Consider the following 21442-nt stretch of genomic DNA (forward strand, 5'->3'; position numbering starts at 1 on the left):
TTAACCTACAAGCAACAGCGAATGCCTACTTCAAACACCTTAAAAATAACCATATTAAATAGTTGATATAACACTACCAATAATTGGGCCTGGTGCTGTGATTCAGTGGCTAAATCCTTGCCTTGCACGCATCAGTGGGATCTCATATGGGCGCTGGTTTGTGTCCTGGCTGCTCCACTTCCCATCCAGCCCCCTGCTTGTGGCCTGGAAAACAGTAGAGTATGGCCCAAAGCCTTGGGACCCTGGACTCATATGCGAGACCTGAAAAAAGCTCCTGGCTTTGCATCAGCTCAAGACTGGCTATTGTAGCCACTTGAGGAGTGAACCAGCAGACAGAATATCTCCATTTCTCTCCTTTTCTCTGTAAATCTGCCTTTCCAATAAAAACAAATAAATAAAAAATAACCCACCAGCAACAATCAAAAGGTTTCTAAGATTTAACGCTGAATAAATTTAAAAGAGTTATATTATTTCTCTAGACATTCTTCTTAAAATACTCATTTGCTTGAAAGGGAGAGAGAGACAGAAAGAGATCATCATTTGTCGATTCACTTCCCAAGTGGTCACAGTATCAGCCAAGTTCAAGAACCTGAAGCTTCCTCTAGGTCACCCACATGGCCCTCACGCTCAGGTCCCTCAGCAGGGAGCTGGCTCAGAGGCAGGGAGCCAGGTGCTAGGCACTCCAGCACGGACTGCTGCTGTCAGAGGTGAGAGCTTAACCCACTGTGCCCAGCACTGGCCTCATTAAACAAACAAGAAAGGGCATCAGAGGCCCAAAGCCAGCCCTGCCCTGCCTGCCGACACACACAGCCGGCATAGCGTGGGTCACAGACTTAACACACGCTAAGATTAGCAAGCTTGCCGGAAGAAGATAAAGGAGAATTTCTTTCAAGCCCTGAAACAAGCAAATACTTCCCATATAAGGACACACTGACACCAACCTGAAGAGACTACAAAACAGTGGAAAGCTACAGCCAGCCTGGGAGAAGACGTTCTCAGTGTGTGCACCAGAGGGAGTTATATAAAGTCATCCCCATGAACCAGTAAGTATAAGATGAACGCCTCATCTCAAACAGTCAATAACCTGAACAGGTGCCTCACAAAGAGAATGGGCTGATGTCGCACAGCACAGGAGAAGGCATGCGACACCACCAACCATCAGACAAACATGACTGAAGTCACAGCGGTGTGCCACTCCACCCCAGGCACAGCAAGCCCAACTGCCGTCCCAGCCATCATGATTATGACAGGTGAACCACTGGGACAAGGCAGATGGCTGCCCAGCCCATGACCTAGCAATCCACCCCTTAATACACACACGAGAGGCGAATGCAAATGCCAACAAAAAGACATGAATAACAATGCTTATAGGGGTTTCAAACACACCAGTCAGAAACTGGCAATAGTCTGCAGGCCCACCAGTAAGACAAGGGACACACACTGTGACAGAGTCACAGAATGCAATGGTCAGTGGCAAATTCCATCCAGTAAAATACAGAAACCCACGCTAACCCAGATGGATATTAGTGGCACCAGGTTTAGAGAAAGAAGCCAAGTGCAAAAGAGCATCCACTACAATTCCATTTATCTGGCATTCCCAGCAAATAAAACTGCTCCACACTGATGGTTGCCTGGAGGGTGGCCACCGCTGGCGCCCCCTCAGCACAGGGAGGGCGCACACATCCGGCTACACCTTATACAGCTGTGCACCTCATGGGCATGGGACACTTGACTTTTAAAACAGGACACCGGCTTACTTGCAAAATCCAAAAGCTTTCAGGCACAGACAAAGCGGGCTTTGGGCCTTCTTATCCTCTTTGGCTTCCAGAACCCCTGCGGTGAACTCATACAGCTCCGACGGGACTTTGGCCTCTGCTCGCTCCAAGTAGCGCAGGACACCGACGGCTTGGCTGGCGTTTCTCTCCGTGAGCAGCAGGACGGACTTGGTCCTTCTGTCTCCCTGTTCTGCGGGAGAACCCTTAACGCCAGGGTGAACACAGGCAGGGGTCACCCACGCCAGTCTAAATGGAGAAATCTGTCATGCCACACAAAATGCCCACCCACAACACTCTGAAGATATCCAACAAGTAAGCAAACCTGCTCGGTCAGGCTGTGGAAGTGATCAGACATGCAGTACAGCCGCCCACCAAAAACTTTTGGCGAGGAAGGGAAGCTGAAGTGAATCACACACGTGGCATCCGTGATGGCCAGGAGTGGGATGCAGTCGTCCGTCAGGGCTGGAGGACAAGATGCCAACAGCGGCATGTGGGCAGGGGCTCCAGGAACCACATCACTCCTCTGCAGGCAAAGAGACTCCGTTCCCATTGGTTTATTTGTTTGTTTAAAGCCACAACCTGTAGCAATTAAACTCTAGAAGAGTGGTCTCCCTTCTAGAATGAACTCGGCCTCTTTATCCTGCACGGTAGGCTGCCTCCGTACATACCTGAGAGCCTCACAGAGCTGCCCATCGGACAGCGATCTTCAACCCCAGGAAGGTGGTCTGTATTAAGGGTTTCTTGGGGTAGGGGAGGCACCTAGATTCACCTCCACATGAGACTTGTAGCAGAAGCTAATCTCCAGTTGATGATTAAAACTAGCGAGCTAGGAAAGAATGAGAACTCTGGAGATGAGGAATGCCAGTGTGGAGGATTGAAGATGTGACTCCTACGACCTCAGCCTTCTCTAGAGGAGCAGGAATTCGCACACTTACCTAGAACAACCTGAGAGCCAGAACTCAGCTTCTTCTTCCACTGCTCCGAAACACTTTTTAAGTTAAAAATTGTTTCTTTATGCATTTTCAAGCAAAATATGGAACTGCTTTCTACTACCTGGATAAGAAACCAAAGAGGCCGGCTCAGACAGGAATAAGACTGAAGCCAATCGCTCCGTCAAGGATTCTCAGCCTAAGGCCTGGCGTTGTGGGAAAGCACATGGAGCCACACCTCTGACTGCCAGCATCCCAAACAAGCACTGGATGAGTCCCAGCTGCTCCACTTCTGATCCAGTTCCCTGCTAACGCAACTGGGACAAACAGCAGAACGTGGCCCAAATACGTGGACTCCAGCCACCAAGCCTGGAGGTTGAGGTGGAGTTCTGGGCTCCTGGCTTCAGTCTGGCCATGGCTGTCACAAGCCACTTGGGAAGTGCACTAGCATTCCCCGCCTCTCTCTCTGTAATTCTGCCTCTCATATAAAAACAAAACAAATCTTACAGAATTCATCAATGCAAGTCACTTTAAATTACCTGGGAGGCCACTACTTTCCTGATTCGGTCATTCTCAATGAGATGACTGCAAGCTTCAAAGAAATATTTTCCCAACTCTACAACTTCTATCTAAAATAAAAACATGTCCAAAGTAAATATTTTGTAAAGCTATTTTCATTCATTTTTTAACAGATTTGTTTATTCATATTGGAAAGTCAGATATAGAGAGAGGAGGAGAGAAAGAACTCCCATCCTCTGATTCACTCCCCAAAGCCCAGACCTGCACCAATCTGAAGCCAGGAGCCAGGAGCTTCTCCCAGGTCCCCCACACAGGTGCAGGATCCCAAGGCTTTGGGGCTGCCCTCTATTGCTTTCCCAAGCCACAAGCAGGGAGCTGGATGGGAAGTGGAGCAGCCATGACACAAACCAGTGCCCATATGGGATTCTGGTGCATTCAAGGCAAGGATTTAGTCACTGAGCCATTGCCCCAAGCCCCAGCATTTCTTCTTGAATGGGATCCTCTGCCTGCTGGCCATGACTAAACCAGCAGCACCGCTACCCCAGCCCACCGTGGCCACCTTGGGGGATGGGATGGGGCGGGAGATGCTGCTGCAGTGCAGGGCTTGTCACACGGCCATGCGGCTGCCCAAGCGCTGGCCTCCGGTCAGCAGAGCCCGCCTCCTCTGCAGACGCGTGTTAAACTTGTGAACCTGGATTCCCCCGTTGTGCCTTCAGCTCCTCTAGTCATGTTCTGATGACTCAAGATTGCACAAGAGTTTGGACAGTGAGAACGTTCGAACGTGTGGTGGGGCTCACCTTACATACGACGTCTGCTTCATCTGCCGAGCAGGTGAAGATCAAGGTCTTCTGTGTCTGGCTTGGAATGAAATCCAGAGCCCGGAGCAGAGTGGAGGTTTTTTCACTCTCCAGGCAGAGATGCACTACCTGGTAACAATATACACAAACAGCATTGATGTGGAAACCTTCAAAGTGTTTTTGCTTTCGATTCTCACACAGCAAGCAATGTATTGGAAATTCACATAATTCACACACAATCACAGATTTATTTATTAAATCAAGTATAATGGTTTAGTATGCATCCAGCTAACGAAGGTGGGTGCTGTGTCCTCCAACCCCGCCGCGTCCCCACGGCTCAGCACCTGCTGGACGTTGCCGTAGAGGGCAGCCTCCTCCATGGCTGTGATCACGACGTAGGGGTCGTTCAGGAACTCTCGGATTAAGTGCTCTATGTGTTTGTTCCAACGAACTCCAGCCGCAATGATCTGATGGGGCGCAGACTCTCTCTCTTCAACATCAATATTTTTTTTAAAGTTATCTAATATAGCAAACATCTAAAAAAATCAGTATCAAATTATTACATCCTATTTCAGAAGAGAACATGACATTTTATGACACAACTGAAAAGGTGAGGGATTTAACGTTTTCTATTCTCAAGGTGGGGAGTGTCTTTCCAAAAGTCAGAGTGAAGGATAAAGCGAAAAGGGAGAAAACTTGAAGTCAATAAACATTCTGAAACTCCATGATAATCAAAATTTTGGAGCACAGACAAAATTTTGGTAGATATGTGTAGCAAGAGATTAGGTGTTCACTTAGTAACTTCTAAAAACTGGTTACAAAGACGATCAGATCCACAGAAGGAAATGAACAAGCAACTTATAGGGGAAGAGATAGAAATGATCCAAATGAATTAATGTCCAACTTAACAAGTCATCAGCTAAATGCTGGGCCAGCTAAGGAGACAGGTCCCTCTGTTTACTAATTAGAAAGAAAACCGAGCTGGTCCAGTCCACTCTGGGGCAAATGAGTGCAGGGAACAGGGGTGGTGAGCCAGTGGGAGTGTGAATCAATCTACACTTCCACAAGCAAATGTGAATATCCTGTAGCATATCCAATAAGCACAGGCAATGACCCCAGACGTCAGTTTTCTAAATAAGAACATGAGAGTTCAGAGTAGTTCAAGGCCCTGCAGAAACCCACAAAATCAGGCGGTAGCACTGGAGCACTCACGCCACCTGAGGCTCCGCTCTTTGTCTTTAAGTTATTGTGCCACTAGCAAATGCCTTACAAGAATTCAGAGCCTTTGATCTGGCTAAGCTCCTGCCTAGCAACTGATCCTAAGGAAAACTGGTAGAAAAAAAAAAGATGTCAAACCAGCTTAAGGTTCCAAAGACATGATAATCTTAAAATCAGTTATGCCGGGCCCTGTGGCATGGCCTCGCCTTGAATGCGCCCAGGATCCCATATGGGCGCCGGTTCTAATCCCGGCAGCTCCACTTCCCTTCCAGCTCCCTGCTTGTGGCCTGGGAAAGCAGTAGAGGACGGTCCAAAGCCTTGGGACCCTGCACCCATGTGGGAGACCCAGAAGAAGTTCCTGGATCCTGGCTTTGGATCGGCATAGCACCGGCCATTGTGCTCACTTGGGGAGTGAATCACCGGACCGAAGATCTTCCTCTCTGTCTCTCCTTCTCTGTATATCTGACTTTCCAATAAATAAATAAATCTTAAAAAAAAAATCAGTTATGCCATACCCATAGATTCAGTACCATACAGCTAATAAAAGTCATGCTGTAGAACAGAAACAATGTAACATTGTTCACTGAAAAACGCAAGCTATAAAACTGTACCTGAAATTGTTCTTGATAGAGACTATATGTAGCAATAAAAATGGAAATTAAAAAAAGAAATACTTCAATAGTTAAGGTGATTACCTCTGAACATGAGATTATGAATGGTGGGGCTTTCCCTAAATGATCTCTATTCCTCAAATTACCTAAAATAAAAGTTATTGCTTCCAGAATCAGAAAAATCTCCCAGCTCACCACTGAGAACTTTAACAGGGGAAAGGAAATTCCAGAACATTTACATTCGCTCTTCTTAATGACAGGAGTCAACCCTCCCTGAGTCCTGCCAGCCTTGAGCGCCTCCCGCCGGCGGGATGCCCGGGTACCTGCTCCGTGGCTTCCGAGAACAGCACTTCCGCCTCATCCAGGACCAGGTGGCAGAGCCTGAGGAACAGCAAGCTTTGGTATGTGAGCAGCCTCAGGAGGCTCTGTGGGGTTGTGACTATCACCTCACCTGCATTGTAAAGCAAAGAAACAGACTTAAAATTTCAGATGTTCCACTATTTCTCTTAACATTCTTAACATTTCCTTTACCAATCCCCTCTCCCCGCCCCCCTTTTTTTTTCTCTAGAAGCAGTTTCTTGATGGAGCTAGTGAAGGCAGCCCCTGCCCACAGAGGCTCCTTCCTGTCCCTGCTGATCCAGTGCCTGGGCTCCACCAGGCTGCGTGCTCTGAGGGGCCAGGAGGGCTTTAGTCCACACTGTGTGGTCACATGCTCTATGTGCTAGAAAACCTGCTGACGGATGGATGAATGCATGCTGCTGGCACGGTGATACCACTCTGAGGCATCAATACCCACGTCACCACACGGCCAGCCAGGCAGGGAACCCAACAGCTCGGGAAGGATGCTTACACCCCCTGGGGAGCTTCATATTTTTGGCTTCGTCTTTGTGGAGTCCGATTGTTAACAACATGGGATGAAGAGGCCTTGAGGACATGCTGTAGTCTTCTAATAAGTCAAAAATAAATTGGGCCTTTTTCCACCCAGGGCACACGATGACTGCAAGAGGCTGCAAAGACAAGCAAACTCAGGTAACTGCGGACATTGGTTAGCAATCACAGCACATGGAAACATCAAGAACGTCTCCCTGTGCAGTGTTAAGTTTTTGCCACCATCCTCATCATATAGGTAGACAAAATTCATTATTTTTTAAGACTGATTTTCCTAGTGCTTAACTGAGTCCTTGAGTCATTCCAGAGCAAAGCCTGTTGTTACTTCATTTCACAGTTGAGAAGTCTGAAGCACAGGGGGTAAGACGGTTGTCTCAGGCCGCACGGCTACCACCGGGTAGCAACGGAATCTGAGTGCAGGGAGTCTGACTCCAGACTCTGCACTGAGAGCAAACGACCTTGCCAAAGGCCTTCACAAAGGCTAATACCCCTTCCTGAGAAGACCACCTTCCAAATGCAGCCCTCCGCCAGCCTCCAGACATCTCCTGAAGAAGGGGCAGTGTCCGCCAAACACGCCTCTGGGCACAGGCTGTCTGCTGACGGAAGACACAGCTGAGCGCCGGCTTCCAGGTAAATGTCTTGTCAGGAGGGTGACCTTGCCCACAAGGAGCAGGACCTGACATACCTTCCTGCCTTAACCCAGCAACATCTCACCAGCAGGGCTCAGCTGCCAACTAACGTGGGGGCTGGGAATCTTGGCATTTCTGGGGGTTGCCTGACAGCAGCGGATATCACCCAGGATACACCCGCTATCAGAGTGCCTGGTTCAAGTCCCTGCTCTACTTCTGACTCTGGCTTCCCACGAATACATGCCCAGGAAGGCAGCACATGACCACTCAGACACTTGGGTCCCTGCCACCCATGTGGAAGATCAGGATTGAATTTCAAGAGCTTGGCTTTGACCTGGCTCGGTACTGGCTGTCACAGGCATCTGGGAAGTGAACCAGGGATGCACAACTTCTGTTCACCTCTCTTTCCCTCCTAATAAAAATATAATTATTCACTTGATTAAACTGATACATAATATGAAGCAGATGTCCAAAGGGAAGTCATTCAACTACATGGCATAATTTTAAAAAAAACTATTACATGGCATTTTCTGTCCACAACTTGAAGTGTAGTGTATTCTTTCTGCAGTTGTTTACTTTCGATGGATGAGCGGCAGAACTGTTTGTGTCGTGATTTTGTGCCCATGAGCCAGTGCTCAGTGAAGCAGCTGTCAACCCATCATTTGGGCCTCAGTTGCTGTGAATTCACCCCAGTAACTTTTTCTGAGCTTCATTTTCTCATCTGTAAATGGTCAAAACTAAATGGTCAAAACTTAATAATTTCACTGGCACTTCACCAAAGGACAGGCAACTGAAGACACTTAACGCGCTTTGTTGTGAAATAAAACTGTCCTCAACTCACTCCGCTTCTGCTTGGCAGTGACTTGTAGCAGCTCCCTGTTTGCAGAATTGTAAGCATTGGCGGGAGGTACAGCAGAGGGTCATTTCCACAGTGAGAGATGACCACCACGTCACAGCCACGTGCTATGGGAGGCCACGAGTAGGATTCTGTGTGGCTGGGTCCAGGGTACTCGTTTCTCTGAAGGGCCTAGAAAACAACAAAACTCCAATCCACAACAAGGTAAAGTAAAACCAACACATTTCCAGTAATCACTACCGACTGCTAAACTCGGTCAGTCTCCCTGAGCTTTCCTCAGCACCAAATGCCTGCTACAGTAGTTTCAAATGCCCTCAGTCAACGGCAACTCAAAAACGCCAAAGGAAAATTCAAGAAGTAAATAGTAAGTTCCTAATAGTAAGTTCCTAATTGCACAATGTTCTGATCAGTGTGATGAAATCCTGTGGTGTTCCTCTTGTCCTTTCTGGACACGTGAATCGATCACACGTCCTGCACATCCACACTGCACATGCCGCCTCTCGGCAGCCACCGTGGCTTTCAGCTCAACTGTCAAGGCATCACAGTGCTTTCCGGTGAACCCTTTTTAATGAATGATGATCCCAAATCCAAGAAATCAAACTTCTCAACTGAAGGAACAAGAAGAAACAAAAAAGCAAATTGCATGCTGAGGATGCAAAGATCTACAGTAAAAATAAATCTTGTGACAAATTGTGAGGCAGGGAAAAGCACCATGGGCTGGCTCTGGCGCTGCCTCTCACACTGCAGGTGCTGTGACGTGTACTCACTTAGATGGCACGAACCACAGGGCTTGGCACCACTCAAGGCTTCAGGCATCCAGCACGGGGCTTGGAATGCATTCTCCCAGGGATACCGAGTAGGGACAACTACTGTGTAAGACTCCTGCTTTTGCTGGAGCCCAAATCAAAATAGCCCAATTGTCTGGTTGCACACTGGGACATCACTGTGGCTTTTCCTCCTTATCTTCCTAAGAATCAGCCAGTTCACCTGCTTGACTTACAAAGCTTTTTAAAAACAACTTCTATTTCACTTATTTCCTCTGTAACCACCATTAAAACCCAGATGCTCCAACACAGTCCTCCAGCTGCAGGATTCAACCTCCCAAGAAGGCTGTGCTCATCAGTGCCATTCCTGTGATGCGCTCCTTTCCCAAATCCCAAAGCCAAGGTCATCACGGCTGCTCACTTTACACCTGGCATCTGGCTATCACTCTGGGAGCTCCCTTTTTAGATTATGCCTTTGTCCATTCTGTTGGGCTTTCATTCTGCCCTCACCCCTCACCAGCGGATTGAGGAAGGGCCTCTGCCCTGGAAGTAACCTCTCATCAGAGTGTTCACGGCTGTGACTCCGTGGAGACATCTGAGCCCATCCCAACCGCTGACCGTGTGAAGGGGATGTTTCTTCTTCCAGATGCTCCCATCATCTCTCAGACACTTGGGTGTAGCTGCCTCACAGCCGTCTGCACGTCCAGTGCCACTTGTTCATCAGCAGTGCTGGGCAGTGCTGGACTGCGGCAGGCTGTTGCCTTGCAGGCTCTCAGCAGCTTATCCCTCAGAGGACTGCCGGCCCCTTTCTTGCACCCTCTGGAAATCCCACTTTCAGACTCAAATTGGCCCACTTTATTTATTTTTAAATAATAATACAAAATTTTCATTTTTGGTGATGTTTGCATAGTTGAGAAGGATGTATGCCCATGGGGACATTAGGGTGGGAACAATAGAGGATTAGGGGAAAGTGTACGGGACCCATATTTCCAATTTTCTTTTTCTTTTCCTTCTGCCTGTATCTGTGGGAAGGGAGAAGAGAAGGGGAGAAGCCACACTCAGCATCTTAACCGCATCAGTACCTGGGGACAGAGGCCAGCCACTCGATGTCATTTCATGGCCCCTGATGTGGAGCATGCTGCAAGGGTTCTGCTCAAGTGGCTTCAATACTTCTGAAGTGCTGTCTATTTCGTGCTCCGAGGAGGAGGAAATCCTTCCAACATTCATTGGCTGATACGGTCTACCTTAGAGCCTCATTCGCCCGATACTTACTATCAAAGCATGGCTGGGAGAGCTGTCCAATTTGTTCTGTCCTCCTTCCTCTGCCACGGTACTAGACATCCTCTGCAGGTACCAATGGACTGCCATATCCTCCACGTGCACTGGGCATGCCATCCACTACACTGTCACCAAAAACTGAGGAGGCCCAGTTCTCATACTTGTACTCCATGGTCAGACCACAGAGCCTGCAATTCCCCATGGCTGGAGTTCTGTTCATGAACTGGAGTGGTTCCGTTGCGGGTGCAGGGTCCTCAAGGAAACCTCATCTGAGATTTCTTCCCCTTCTCTCTCCAGATTCCCTCCCTGCACTACCATATTATATGAAATTATTTTCATATCTATCTTTGCCTTTTGGGTTCTAATTTGTGTATCCCAAACCTATTACTGCTTAGAAGTTTCTGCAATCTCTTGGGTTTCCACGTTTTTTCCATTTTCTCACCATTCCTTTTGTTCACAGCACCCTGTCATGCTAACTGGATGCAATAACTTCTCTTCTTTCGGATGACACTCTCACGTTCCCACATTTCCCACTGCTGGCACTGTCTGTTTCCTTCAGATTCTGATTTGGTCTGTTTTATTTGTGCATGTGAAGGCTTTCTTCTGTTCTACGGCAGAAGACAACACTAAAATCTGATGAGAAGCTTGGTGGGTGGGAGTCTCCCAGCACTGAAGCAAGAGGGGTTAGGAAGTGGCACTTGCACTCGACAAATTCCAGACTGTGTCAGCTACAGGCCATTTCTCTAGGGTCACTGCGTTTCTCCAGAAAAGGCCACCAATCTCCTTCCTGAGCACACCAACTAGCTGTGCATGATTCAGGACACAGGGCAGGACGTTCACTCCCTCACCTGTCTCACCTCTTCCGTGCTCATCAGCCACCGTACATCAGCAGCTTTCTGTCCTCTGAAGACATCTACATCTGCTAAATACTTGTCTTTGCATCTATCCAGCCTTGTGGTTTATCTGTTTCTTTAAACATGTTTAGGACCTTTTTTAAAAAAAAATTGGGATTTACCAAGTGGAAGCAGCAGTTGAAGACCACCACAGAAAGTGAATGGGTGACACCTGCTACTGGCTGCTCCTCAGACCCCTCCTTTCAGAGGCACACTTCAAAGTGGGCTCCAGAACACTTGAGAAGAAACAGTCACACACGGCTTCTGCTAAAGCAACTGTTCATTAGAGTAAAGCCTGGGCTGCAGAGTAAATGAGAAGTTAGTAGCAAAAGCTCAAAAGAGAACTTCAAAGTCAAGAAGCTCTCAGAAGTGTCTGTTAGAAACCCAAGCACTGAAACAAGACAGCACTGCTCCAGGAGCCAGGCCAGAACATGCTCACCTTCTTCAGGTTGGCTGAGAGTGGGGACGTATCGATGGTCAAGCAGGGCTCAATCCTGCTCCGCAGCACCGCGACGGGAGGCCAAACAGGCGACTTCAACTTCTGCAACTAAGCGGACACAGGCATCGCACAACCAGTGCCTCCCCTGAAGCACAGGGGAGCAACAACTTCACAGAAAATACCTATATCTGTTTACTTAGAAACAAACAGCATCCATGGAAAACATGCTAACTCATTAGCCAAATAAATTAAAATAACCATATAAAGCCGTGATTCATTGAGTCATTCTGAAAAGCTGTCTCCATGTCAAGTCCCTCACCTGTGCAGTTTCTTTTCTCATCCCAAGTAGGGAGGGGCAAGGGAGGGACTTACGGAGAAAACTGTTTCCTCTTTTCTAGCATTTCTAGGGCTTGAAATACCTGCTGCAGATCAGGGATTCCATCAGCTCTCAAAGGGTCTGGATTTAGAAACTGCAGGAGTCTGTAAAACAATTGAGAAGGAACCAGATGAAGGAACAAGTCTTTCGTCGTTTGCAAGGTTCTTTTTTTTTTTTAAACATTTATTTTTATTATTTTTCATTGGAAAGGCGGATATACAGAGAGGAGAGACAGAGAGGAAGATCTTCCATCCGATGATTCACTCCCCAAGTGAGCGCAACGGGTCGATACTATGCCGATCCGAAGCCAGGAGCCTCTTCCGGGTCTCCCACATGGGTGCAGGTTCCCAAAGCTTTGGGCTTTGGGCCGTCCTCGACTGCTTTCCCAGGCCACAGGCAGGGAGCTGGAAGGGAAGCGGGGCTGCCGGGATTAGAACCGGTGCCCATATGGGATCCCGGGCGTGCAAGGCGAGGACCTTTAACCACTTGTGCCACCGCGCCGGGCCCTGCAAGGTTCTTTTAACTGTTCCTCAGGAGAGGTAAAACAGCCCCACGGCAAGGTTATAAAATCACAACAGGTCTGGTTGTGCCTGGTTTATGAAGATGCCAACAACACTGTGGTGGCCACGCTGGCCGGTTGCACGCTGCCCACTGTCTACACCTGAGCCTAACTGAGCTGCAGCGGTGCTATGCCCAGGCCCTTGTGTGGAAAGGGAGCCCGGCCAGACACGGGAAAGGCTGGCATCCTTCAGGATCTTAATTCCACGGCTCAGAAAACGATGAGCCAGGCCTTGCCTGCTACTGCCTCTGCCAACTCTGAGAGGGAGAAAACTGCCCTTGTTTTCCCTCAGCCCCAGGACGCACTTGAGAACTAAGCAATCAGGGGTGACCTCAAGACACAGAAGGTGGGTGAACACACACATCCGTGGCAAACGCCACGCCTGCCAGTGAATGCTCTAAATGCACAAGACACAATGTCCATCCACTGATGAAGAGAGTGGAAATAAGCTGCATCCACGTATGAGACTGATTTTTGGCCATAAAGAAGAGCAAGTATTCATTTGTGCTATGGCTGAGATGAATTTCTAAGCACTGTACTAAATGAAAGAAGCTAAGTTGTAAAGGAATACTTACTACTTTTCCTTTTACATGCAATATCAGAATAGAAAAGCTCACAGAAAGATGATGAGTGGTTGCCAGGAGCTGCTGTCAATGGAAATGAATTTCTTTTTTGGGTTGATGAAAATGTTCTGCAATTAGGCAATGGTGATGGTTGCAAAACTTGCAATACACTAAAGTCACTTCAAAAAGTTCATAAAAACTGAACTACCAGTTAACCTTTAATACAAGACAAATCTGCATTTTTTTCAATCCATGCATTTTTAAAATTTCAAAGTATGATTTTTTTGGTGAATACTTGGAAGACCCTTGTTCATACTTCAGAAGCAAATTTTGTTATATAAATATCTCAATAAAGCAATTTTCTAAAAAAAAATGAAGATAATCACAGAAGAAAGAATACTCTAAAACGAAATCTTCAAAGTCAGAAAGCAGATGGGCAGATGGTCACTGCCACGGCAGACCCAAGACAGAAGAATCAGAGCCAGCCACGGGAGGATCAATTCTACCTGCACAGAGAACTCTCCAGAAAGCCTACGGATGAGGACCAGGATCCTTTGGTGTGGCAATGTCCAGGTGACTAAAACAAAGGCAGCAATCTCCGGATGCCCTGGTACTCATCCGCACCAGACAGCAGTGTGCCCCCAGCCCACGGGAAGACGTTGGCCTTCTGGGACACTAGAGGAATGGCCCAGAATGAAGTGTTACTGACACCAAGTTTTCTGAGTCACCTGCAAGCAGCATTTGGCAAGAGATCATGGTACTGCCCAGGCAAGGCTTACTGGGGGCTGCCCAAATATAAGATAGCACAGCAGAAAAGGACTCAGCCAACTGGCCTCCTGTTCCTAGGAGCTGAGCAGCTTTTGTGGGGCTGAGGAGGCGTCATGAACTGCCCTCTACATAGTGTTTTTACACCAGCACCCAGGCTGCAGTTCTGGCTCATTCCCCTTGGCATAAGACATTTCCGTTCGGTTTGCACTTGGCTTAGTATTCTGTGCAGGTGCTGCCTTGTCTTTTTGTATACTGCAAATTCAAAAACCTGGTTCTCTTCAACCCTGTGTCCAAGGAAGGTGCCATATGGGTCTCACTGGCCTATTGTGGACAGGCATGCAGACTGGGGCAGTCCCTATCAGGGCAGCAGGCGCCTGGATGCTCGTTGCTGCTGACTGGATGGGACACACAGTAAGTCAGAGGGTGTGATTCAATGACGCCTGCATCTTTCCTGTCTTATTCGCCTAAGGGAAGCTTATTTTCCTTATCTTTAATGGAAGGGGCGGGAATTAAAGTCTCATCCTGTGTAGTGCTGCCTACTGAAAAAAGATGGTTGAATTTTAATTCTTGGAGACTTAAAAGTTCCTTGCTTTCTGTTCTAAGGACCAGCTGGGGCTTGGCTTTGCTGACGGAGGGTTGGGTTTGCAGCCCTGGGCCAGTGTCGGCCTGATGTGGAGATGCTGGAGCTCATCTGTCCACGTCCCCTGGAGATCGGTTTCAGCTCCTTCCGGGGGCACACAGCTCTCTGGATCTCCCCCAGGTTCCTCAGCTTCCCAATTGTGAGGAGCTCTGTGGTTAAAAAAAAAAAAGGCGGGGTGTCTTCCACCGATCATTTGAAAGGAGCTAAAATCCAGGTGACCCATGGGTCAGTGCAGACACTGAGACTATCTGGGGAACTTGCGCTCTGTGGCCTTGAGGTGGCTCATTGCTCCACCCTCCCTGAGGATGGGGGTTGCAGGAAGCGCGTAACTTAGAGTGCATTCCTAGAGAAGTTGAGGGGATCTGGGTAGCACTTGCCATGAAGAAAAGCACTCTACCTTTCTAGAGGGATTGGCAAGTCCAAAATGAGGGGTGCTCTCCCAGGAGGGAAGGAGTTTACAAAGTCCCATGGCCCTCTGAGTGAGGCTGGGAGAGTGTCCCTGAGAAGGTACCAGGGAGTACTTGGATCCAGTTCTAGAGCACGTCTCGGTAAAACTCACCTGCCCGTCTTCTGGGTGTGTCCCTTGCTCCAGATTGGTTTTACCAAGGAAGCTAAGATAGGATGATTTGGAAGATTATTGCGACACCCATTTCACAAGAGAGGGCAACCTGCTTCATGGTCTTTCTAAGGCTCCCCCCCCCCCCCCCCCGTATTATGGATCCTTTTCCACCAACTTCTGCCTCCCACAATGGGCACCAACATGGAAAGGTCTAATGAGCTTTTACTGGTCTATGCTTGGGAGAGGAACCCTAATCAGTGTCTCAACACACTGAGGTTGAAGGGCCTCCTCACCTGGGCTGGAGGGAGGGTGTTTGGGTTTAAGAGTTTGACATGCCTTTAAAGCAATCTCAGGGCAATCTGGTAAAAGACCCTTGGCAATTAGTCTTCCTTTGGCCAGTAAAGGATGTTTTTTGACCTCCAATACTGTCTGAAGGTTTGTGCCTCAACAGGTTGTCCTAGCATCAATTTAGAGGCCTTGTTCACCAATAAGCAGTGGGTAGCTTTGCTCTTACACATCTGGGCAATCCTTAAGACACAGTATTCTAGTAGGCATCAGTCTCTGGGTAGGCCTTAGCCGGCGAGTCAGAACTCCTCAGGCAGCTCCCAGTGAATGGTTTTTCTAAGTTCTGGAGTCCCAGAGCCATAGCTTGGCCCAGCTTTGACTTCAGCACCTCCTAAGTCTGCTGCTGCCCTGGGTTCCAGTGTGTGAGTTCTCACTCAGGTTTTAGTGCCTCACACATGGGTTCCAGTTACCGCAGAAACCTGCCATTCTCACAAACCTCTTGAGACGGTTCTCATTCTGGGTACCAGTATGCTCATCCAGTTAGAGAATAAGACCCCAGGGTCTCTTGGTGGAGAAACCTGGGGTTTTGAGGGATCGACTTTGCAACTTGTTCAGCCAAGAAATGAAGAGCTCCAGAGGACAGAGGACAAAACAAATCATTCAACCACCCCAGCCACGTGTTGGCAGTGAAAATCTGGGCAAACGGAGACTCTAAGGTGGACTATGTCAGCCAGTGGATTCTGGAGACTTCATCGTGCTTGGAATGGCGAGACTGGCAGCAATTCAGAACTGGCAAACTATCAAAACCGCTTGAGCAGGACTCTCAGGGCATGTCCCAGGTTAGGGACCTGGGATGGGTGGGAGGTAAGGTGGGGTTTCTCCTTTTTTTCTCTCCCCTGACCCCAGACACAGAAAAAAATAATAACATGGAAACAATGTTGCCTGTACTTTCCTAGTAGCCGTTGATTCTTTGTGCCCAAATCAACTATGTAAAGATTGCCAAAATAAAATAATCACCAGAAAAAAAAAGAAATGAAGAGCTTGGGGCTCACTGTCACCTGTACCTGCCCTCTTTCTAGGGCGACAGTGATCCTGAGCAGTGATAATGACAGTGATAATGAGCGGATTAAACCCAGTCTCATGGGCAAGGGGGAAGTTAACTTTCTTACCTTAGGCTGACTGTCAGTCCCTGTTATCATGCAGTTGCAGTTGGAGAGTCTGACAAGATGAATCAGGACAGAGTAGACAGCACCGATGTCCATAAGGAACTCAGTTTCCCTACCTGCCACTTCTAGAGCTGCAGTGCTGGTGAAGATCGTGCAGAAGCCAAAGCTGAGCAAGTGCTTGCATCTCAGGAGGCGGGCACCTGCCTCCCATCCGAGAACCTGGCAGGAGGCACACTGGATACCTCTGTGGCTAGTGCACTCTCTCTGGTTGTCTGGTCTTCTTGGGCTTTTGCGGGTCCATCCGAAGTGGCTCATTAATTGAGACAGCTAAAAGCTGTGCTATGTTATCCAATCTTTTCTGTCTGATCACCTCTTCTGCCCTGTCTTGGTTGCTGAAGACCCTGAAGGCCTCCTCTTTCAGAGTTGGTAATGGGATCTGAGGTCCCTCTGATTTCTTCTCAAGTCAGGGCTGACCAAGTAACCACAGGCCCAACAAGTAAGCTCAGCCCCATGCAGAGCTGGAATCTGCCTGTGCATTTCCCAAAGGCCTTTGGTGAGCCAGCTCAGAGAACTGGCGAGTTCTCTTCCCTTTTTCAAAACAATTTCAGAAGGTCTCTGTTTTCATCCCGTTAGACAGGCAATAGGTTTTGCTATGCTGGTACCCTCCACCTGGTTCTCACAATCCCACTGGGCTCCTGATCTGCAGCCACTTCTGTCCCTACCTGGATATGGATGGCAACAAAATTGTCTGCGAACTTTCTGGCCTTGAAAATATACTCATTCTCACTTTAGGTATGAAAATTGGTCAAAACAGTAACCACCACCTGCCCGGTGAGAAGATAAAACTCCGCTTGATAAATTCATCCTTAGACCTCCGTGTCTTCAGAAAGTCAGGCACGCTTATCCTAACATAGTTTTGGTTCAGTTACAGGGAAAGGAGTGTGGACTCTGGGGTTCTAACCTTCTCCACCTGGTACTCCTCTGAAAGGAAGACAGCCTGGGATGGAAGCTGGGGGATGGGAGAGAACACAGCAGCTTTCACAGCCTAGCAGAGGCCTATCAGGGAGGGCACACAGGTATGTGGTTCCTGACGACAGATGTGATGGGGTGCAGGGCACGGAGGAGGAGACGTCAGGATTGATGTCAATGTGGAGAAGGACAAACAAGCAGAAGACCACAGGGATCAGTGGGCTGGGGTTCTATAGATGAGGTCAGCAGGGTAAGGTGAGGGTATGTAGGACCAGGTGGCTGAGGAACAGCAGCTACACAGCCTCGACAGGGATCACAGAGCTTCACAGGACCTTCAACACAACACAAGGCAAGCGAGGTGGAGAATGACGTAATAACTTAGTGACCTGCTGTGGGTGATGTCTCCCATCCTCTCCTTGGACCGTGATCATGCCATGCTGCAATAAAAAGTAATCCCAATTTCTTAAGATGCAACAGAGGAGGGCAATGCCTCAGACGCTTGGGACGTTTACCATATTTGGCCATTTGATGGCATTCGTGGCCAACTGTTAAAGGTCCCAGGGTTTGGTGGCACTTCCATGAGCAGGCAGCTGCACATGAGTATGCGCACCCTGGTTCTGATCGACCTGCAGGTATAACCAGTGAGAAACACAGGGACAGACAAGACAGGAGAGGGAGAAGAATCAGGAGGAAAGAACGCCAGCACACCTCCACGGACTGTGTAGCAGGAGCTGAGGCCTGCTAACTTCGCAGTGATCTCTGCTGAGCAGTTTCCGTTGGGGCACAGCATGGAGGCAAGCTCCAGCCACCCTGTGACCGAAGGGCACCACGGACTGAGGACTGGAGCAAGGCTCTGTCTTGAGAGGCAAGCTCATGAAGTAAAATGACAAGGCCTGGGAGGAATTTTCAGGAAGGACTAAGTCCAGCAGTCAACCAAGTATGCTGACTCAAGCCAGGAACCAAGAGCTGGTACAGAGGGGAACCTGCTGGATCATCCCTGCCAGGAGCCAGCAGTTATAGCACATCCCACACGATACCTACAAAGGTCACCTCAAGCTAAAATCCAAAACGAAAGCCAAAGGCCAAGCCAGAGGACTTAAAGGGGGAGAGGCCTAGAGCCGAGCAGAGAGGAAAGAAAAGCACTGTCTGGGTGGGGTGAGCTGAGGTCTTGGGAGGACCGAGATCCTGAAATGAAGGCCCAGGCAGCCACTGGCCTACCGAGAAGGGGGTGTCTGTCCCTTTGTCCCACTTATTTCATGTCCCACCAGGATCACCAAAAAAATATCTCTGACCCCCAAGTCCTTTGGCTTACTTGTAGATAGCAACTGACAAAGAGGCAAACACACCATCCACACGTGCTTTGGCTAGCGGGTGAGTGAGGGCTTGTGCCAGAGCACAAGGCAGACAGCATGGCAGCCAGAAGGTTCTGCTAACTTGTTCTCCAGCAGGAGCTGCACAGGTGCATCCACAGGGCCGAGGGGGCACAGCACTTTGGCGATGTCTTCAGGGTTTAGAGTTTTGTCTGTTTGGGTTTTTTGGTTTTGTCTTGCTTTGCCTTGTTTTGTACGCAACACACTCAAGATGGCTGTGTTACTCACTACCATCGCCCTAGGAGGGTCACCTACTGCTTTGCACTGGGCTATAGAGGGCATGTGTCCAGGCTAAAGAAGTCCCTGGAGGTCTTTCGTGGTTAGCCTCTGATGCTCCTTGCTCCTGACTGGCTCCGAGTTGGGTATGGACACATGTAAGGTTGCCAGGGCTTGACCAAGTGGCTCCTGCTTCTGTCCCGTCTCAGGACTGTACTAAGAGGAAGGTGAAACCAACAACCAAAAAATGGCATTCTGGCTGGCCTGTCACACAACCCAGGACCCTGGCAATGTCTTGACCCACAGCAACAGGCAGGAGGACTTTTCCTTGTAGCTCCTGACCCACTGAAGAAGAAGGACTAGAGACAGAGCAGAGGTTCCCCTGACCAGCAGCTAACTCCACAGCGAGACTTAAGGCCAGCAAGGTGCTGGGCACTCAGAGGCCCCAGGAGGCTGGCTAGGACTCCGCCCCCTGAAAACACAAGCACACAAACCGGGACCACAGGCCACTAGAGAAAGCCTCTCATCATGCAGAGATTAAAATTAAAATTATCTTACATCTTCCAAGCAACAGAATCAGTGCAGGGAGAAGAAAAGGTCTACAAAACTAGTAATATCCTTAGAGAAATATGAGAAATTATCACAGAGACTAGACAAAAGGGCAGGACACTGCATAAAAGGGAAAATGCCAGCTAGAGGAAATGCCACATTTGAAAATGTAAACTTAATAAAACTAGGGAAAGATAAAGTTATGAAAATGTTCCAAAAGTAAAGCAAAAAAGAAGAAATGTACTTTAAATTGTTTTGTTTATTTATTTTAAAAGACAGGCAGAGAGAAATCCTCCATATGCTGATTAATTCCCCAAAAGCCACAACTGTCAGGACTGGCCCAGGTCACAGCCGGCAGCCCAGAACTCCATCCGGGTTTCACAGACAGGTGGCAGTGAAGCAAGAACTTGGGTCACTGTAGCATGCTGGAGTGCGAGTCAGCAGGAAGCTGGATACAGAAGCAGATCTAGGACCCCACTCTAGGTGCTACAACACGGAACGTGGGGACCCAGGCAGCAAAGTAACAGCTGTGCCAAAAATCCTCCTCGGAATGCTAACAATTTTTTTCCAAGACCATTCCGGGACATCTAGCACATAATTCATGGTTCTTGAAAGATGAGAAGGTGGAAATCAATAAAAAATAAAATTAAGAATGTTTTCCAAAGTGAGAAGCAAGAGTTACAGATTGAAATGGTCTACCGTCCACCAGACTTCCAACACAGCACAGCAGCATGAAATTTCCAAACACTGGTCACTAATGGAAGAACTGGCTAATTAGCAGACTGGAATACAAGGCAATGTTTTCTGGTTTATTTTCCTTTTTTGCCAATCCAAAGCCAGGAGTCTGTTCCGGGTCTCCCGGATAGATGGGTGCAGGGGTCCCAAGGCTTCAGGTCATCCTCCACTGCTTTCCCAGGCCACAAGCAGGGAGCTGGACAGAAAGCGGAGCAATCAGGATATGAACCAGCACCCATTTGGGATCCCAACAGATGCAAGGTGAGGATTTAGCCACTAGGATATCACGCTGGGCCCTTATGGCTTATGGCCAGCCTCACCCCAGCATAACATACACCTCCAGTTAAACGTTTTAAAACAGGCCTGGTGCAATGGCTTAAGTGACTAAATCCCTGCCTTGCACGCGCCAGCATCCAATATGGGCACTGGTTGGTGTCCCAGCTGCTCCACTTCCCATCTAACTCCCAACTTGTGGCCTGAGAAAGCAGTAGAGGATGGCCCAAAGCCTTGGGAACCTGCACGCACACAGGAGACATGGAAGAAGCTCCTGGCTCCTGGCTTCAGATAGGCTTAGCTCCGACTTTGTGGCCACCTGGGTAGTGAACCAGTGGACAGAAGATCTTTTTCTTTTCTTCTCTCTATAAATTTGCCTTTCCAATAAATGAATGAATCTTTGTTTTAAAACTACTTTTTAAAATAATTTTTTAAAGTGAAAAAAAAATCTCAACGGTTCCACTTGCTGTAACTGTAACAAGTCTTAACGTACAAAGGCCACTGCCACAGTTAATCCTGTACTATCCTATTTCCTAGACCCAACCAGTCTTCCTCCTCCTCCTACGTGTCCAGCTGACAAGGACCTGGAGAAAAGCCCTGTGTGCCAGCTCCCGTCTTAGGTGTGCCTGCCACCAGACACCTGCCTTGCCAGGTTGTGGATAAAGCCTTACTCATCCCTTCCTGTGCTGGAGTCCATCCTGCAGTGGGGAGGTGGGCGCAGGTGGGGCTTATTTCTCATAGAAAGAAAGAAAAGGAAGAGTTTGACCTAAGTTATCAGAAGGAAGTAGCTTTCTCGGCAATAAAAACCAGAAACCAGA

General features: G+C 48.4%; 1 protein-coding gene across 1 annotated transcript in view; it reads right to left on the reverse strand.

Moving 5' to 3' along the window:
• TDRD12 (tudor domain containing 12) overlaps positions 1-21442 on the reverse strand; it is a 68154-nt gene that overhangs the window by 16009 nt on the left and 30703 nt on the right. Inside the window, 10 exon segments of the mRNA XM_040976558.1 lie at positions 1758-1978; positions 2098-2237; positions 2711-2828; positions 4021-4149; positions 4365-4556; positions 6173-6300; positions 6700-6856; positions 8208-8393; positions 11597-11704; positions 12016-12076. Coding sequence (XP_040832492.1) covers positions 1758-1978; positions 2098-2237; positions 2711-2828; positions 4021-4149; positions 4365-4556; positions 6173-6300; positions 6700-6856; positions 8208-8393; positions 11597-11704; positions 12016-12076 — 1440 coding nt within the window.

Source organism: Ochotona curzoniae, unplaced genomic scaffold (assembly GCF_017591425.1).
Source record: "Ochotona curzoniae isolate NIBS_2020 unplaced genomic scaffold, NIBS_Ocur_1.0 contig_2699, whole genome shotgun sequence".
NCBI classification, from domain to species: domain Eukaryota; kingdom Metazoa; phylum Chordata; class Mammalia; order Lagomorpha; family Ochotonidae; genus Ochotona; species Ochotona curzoniae.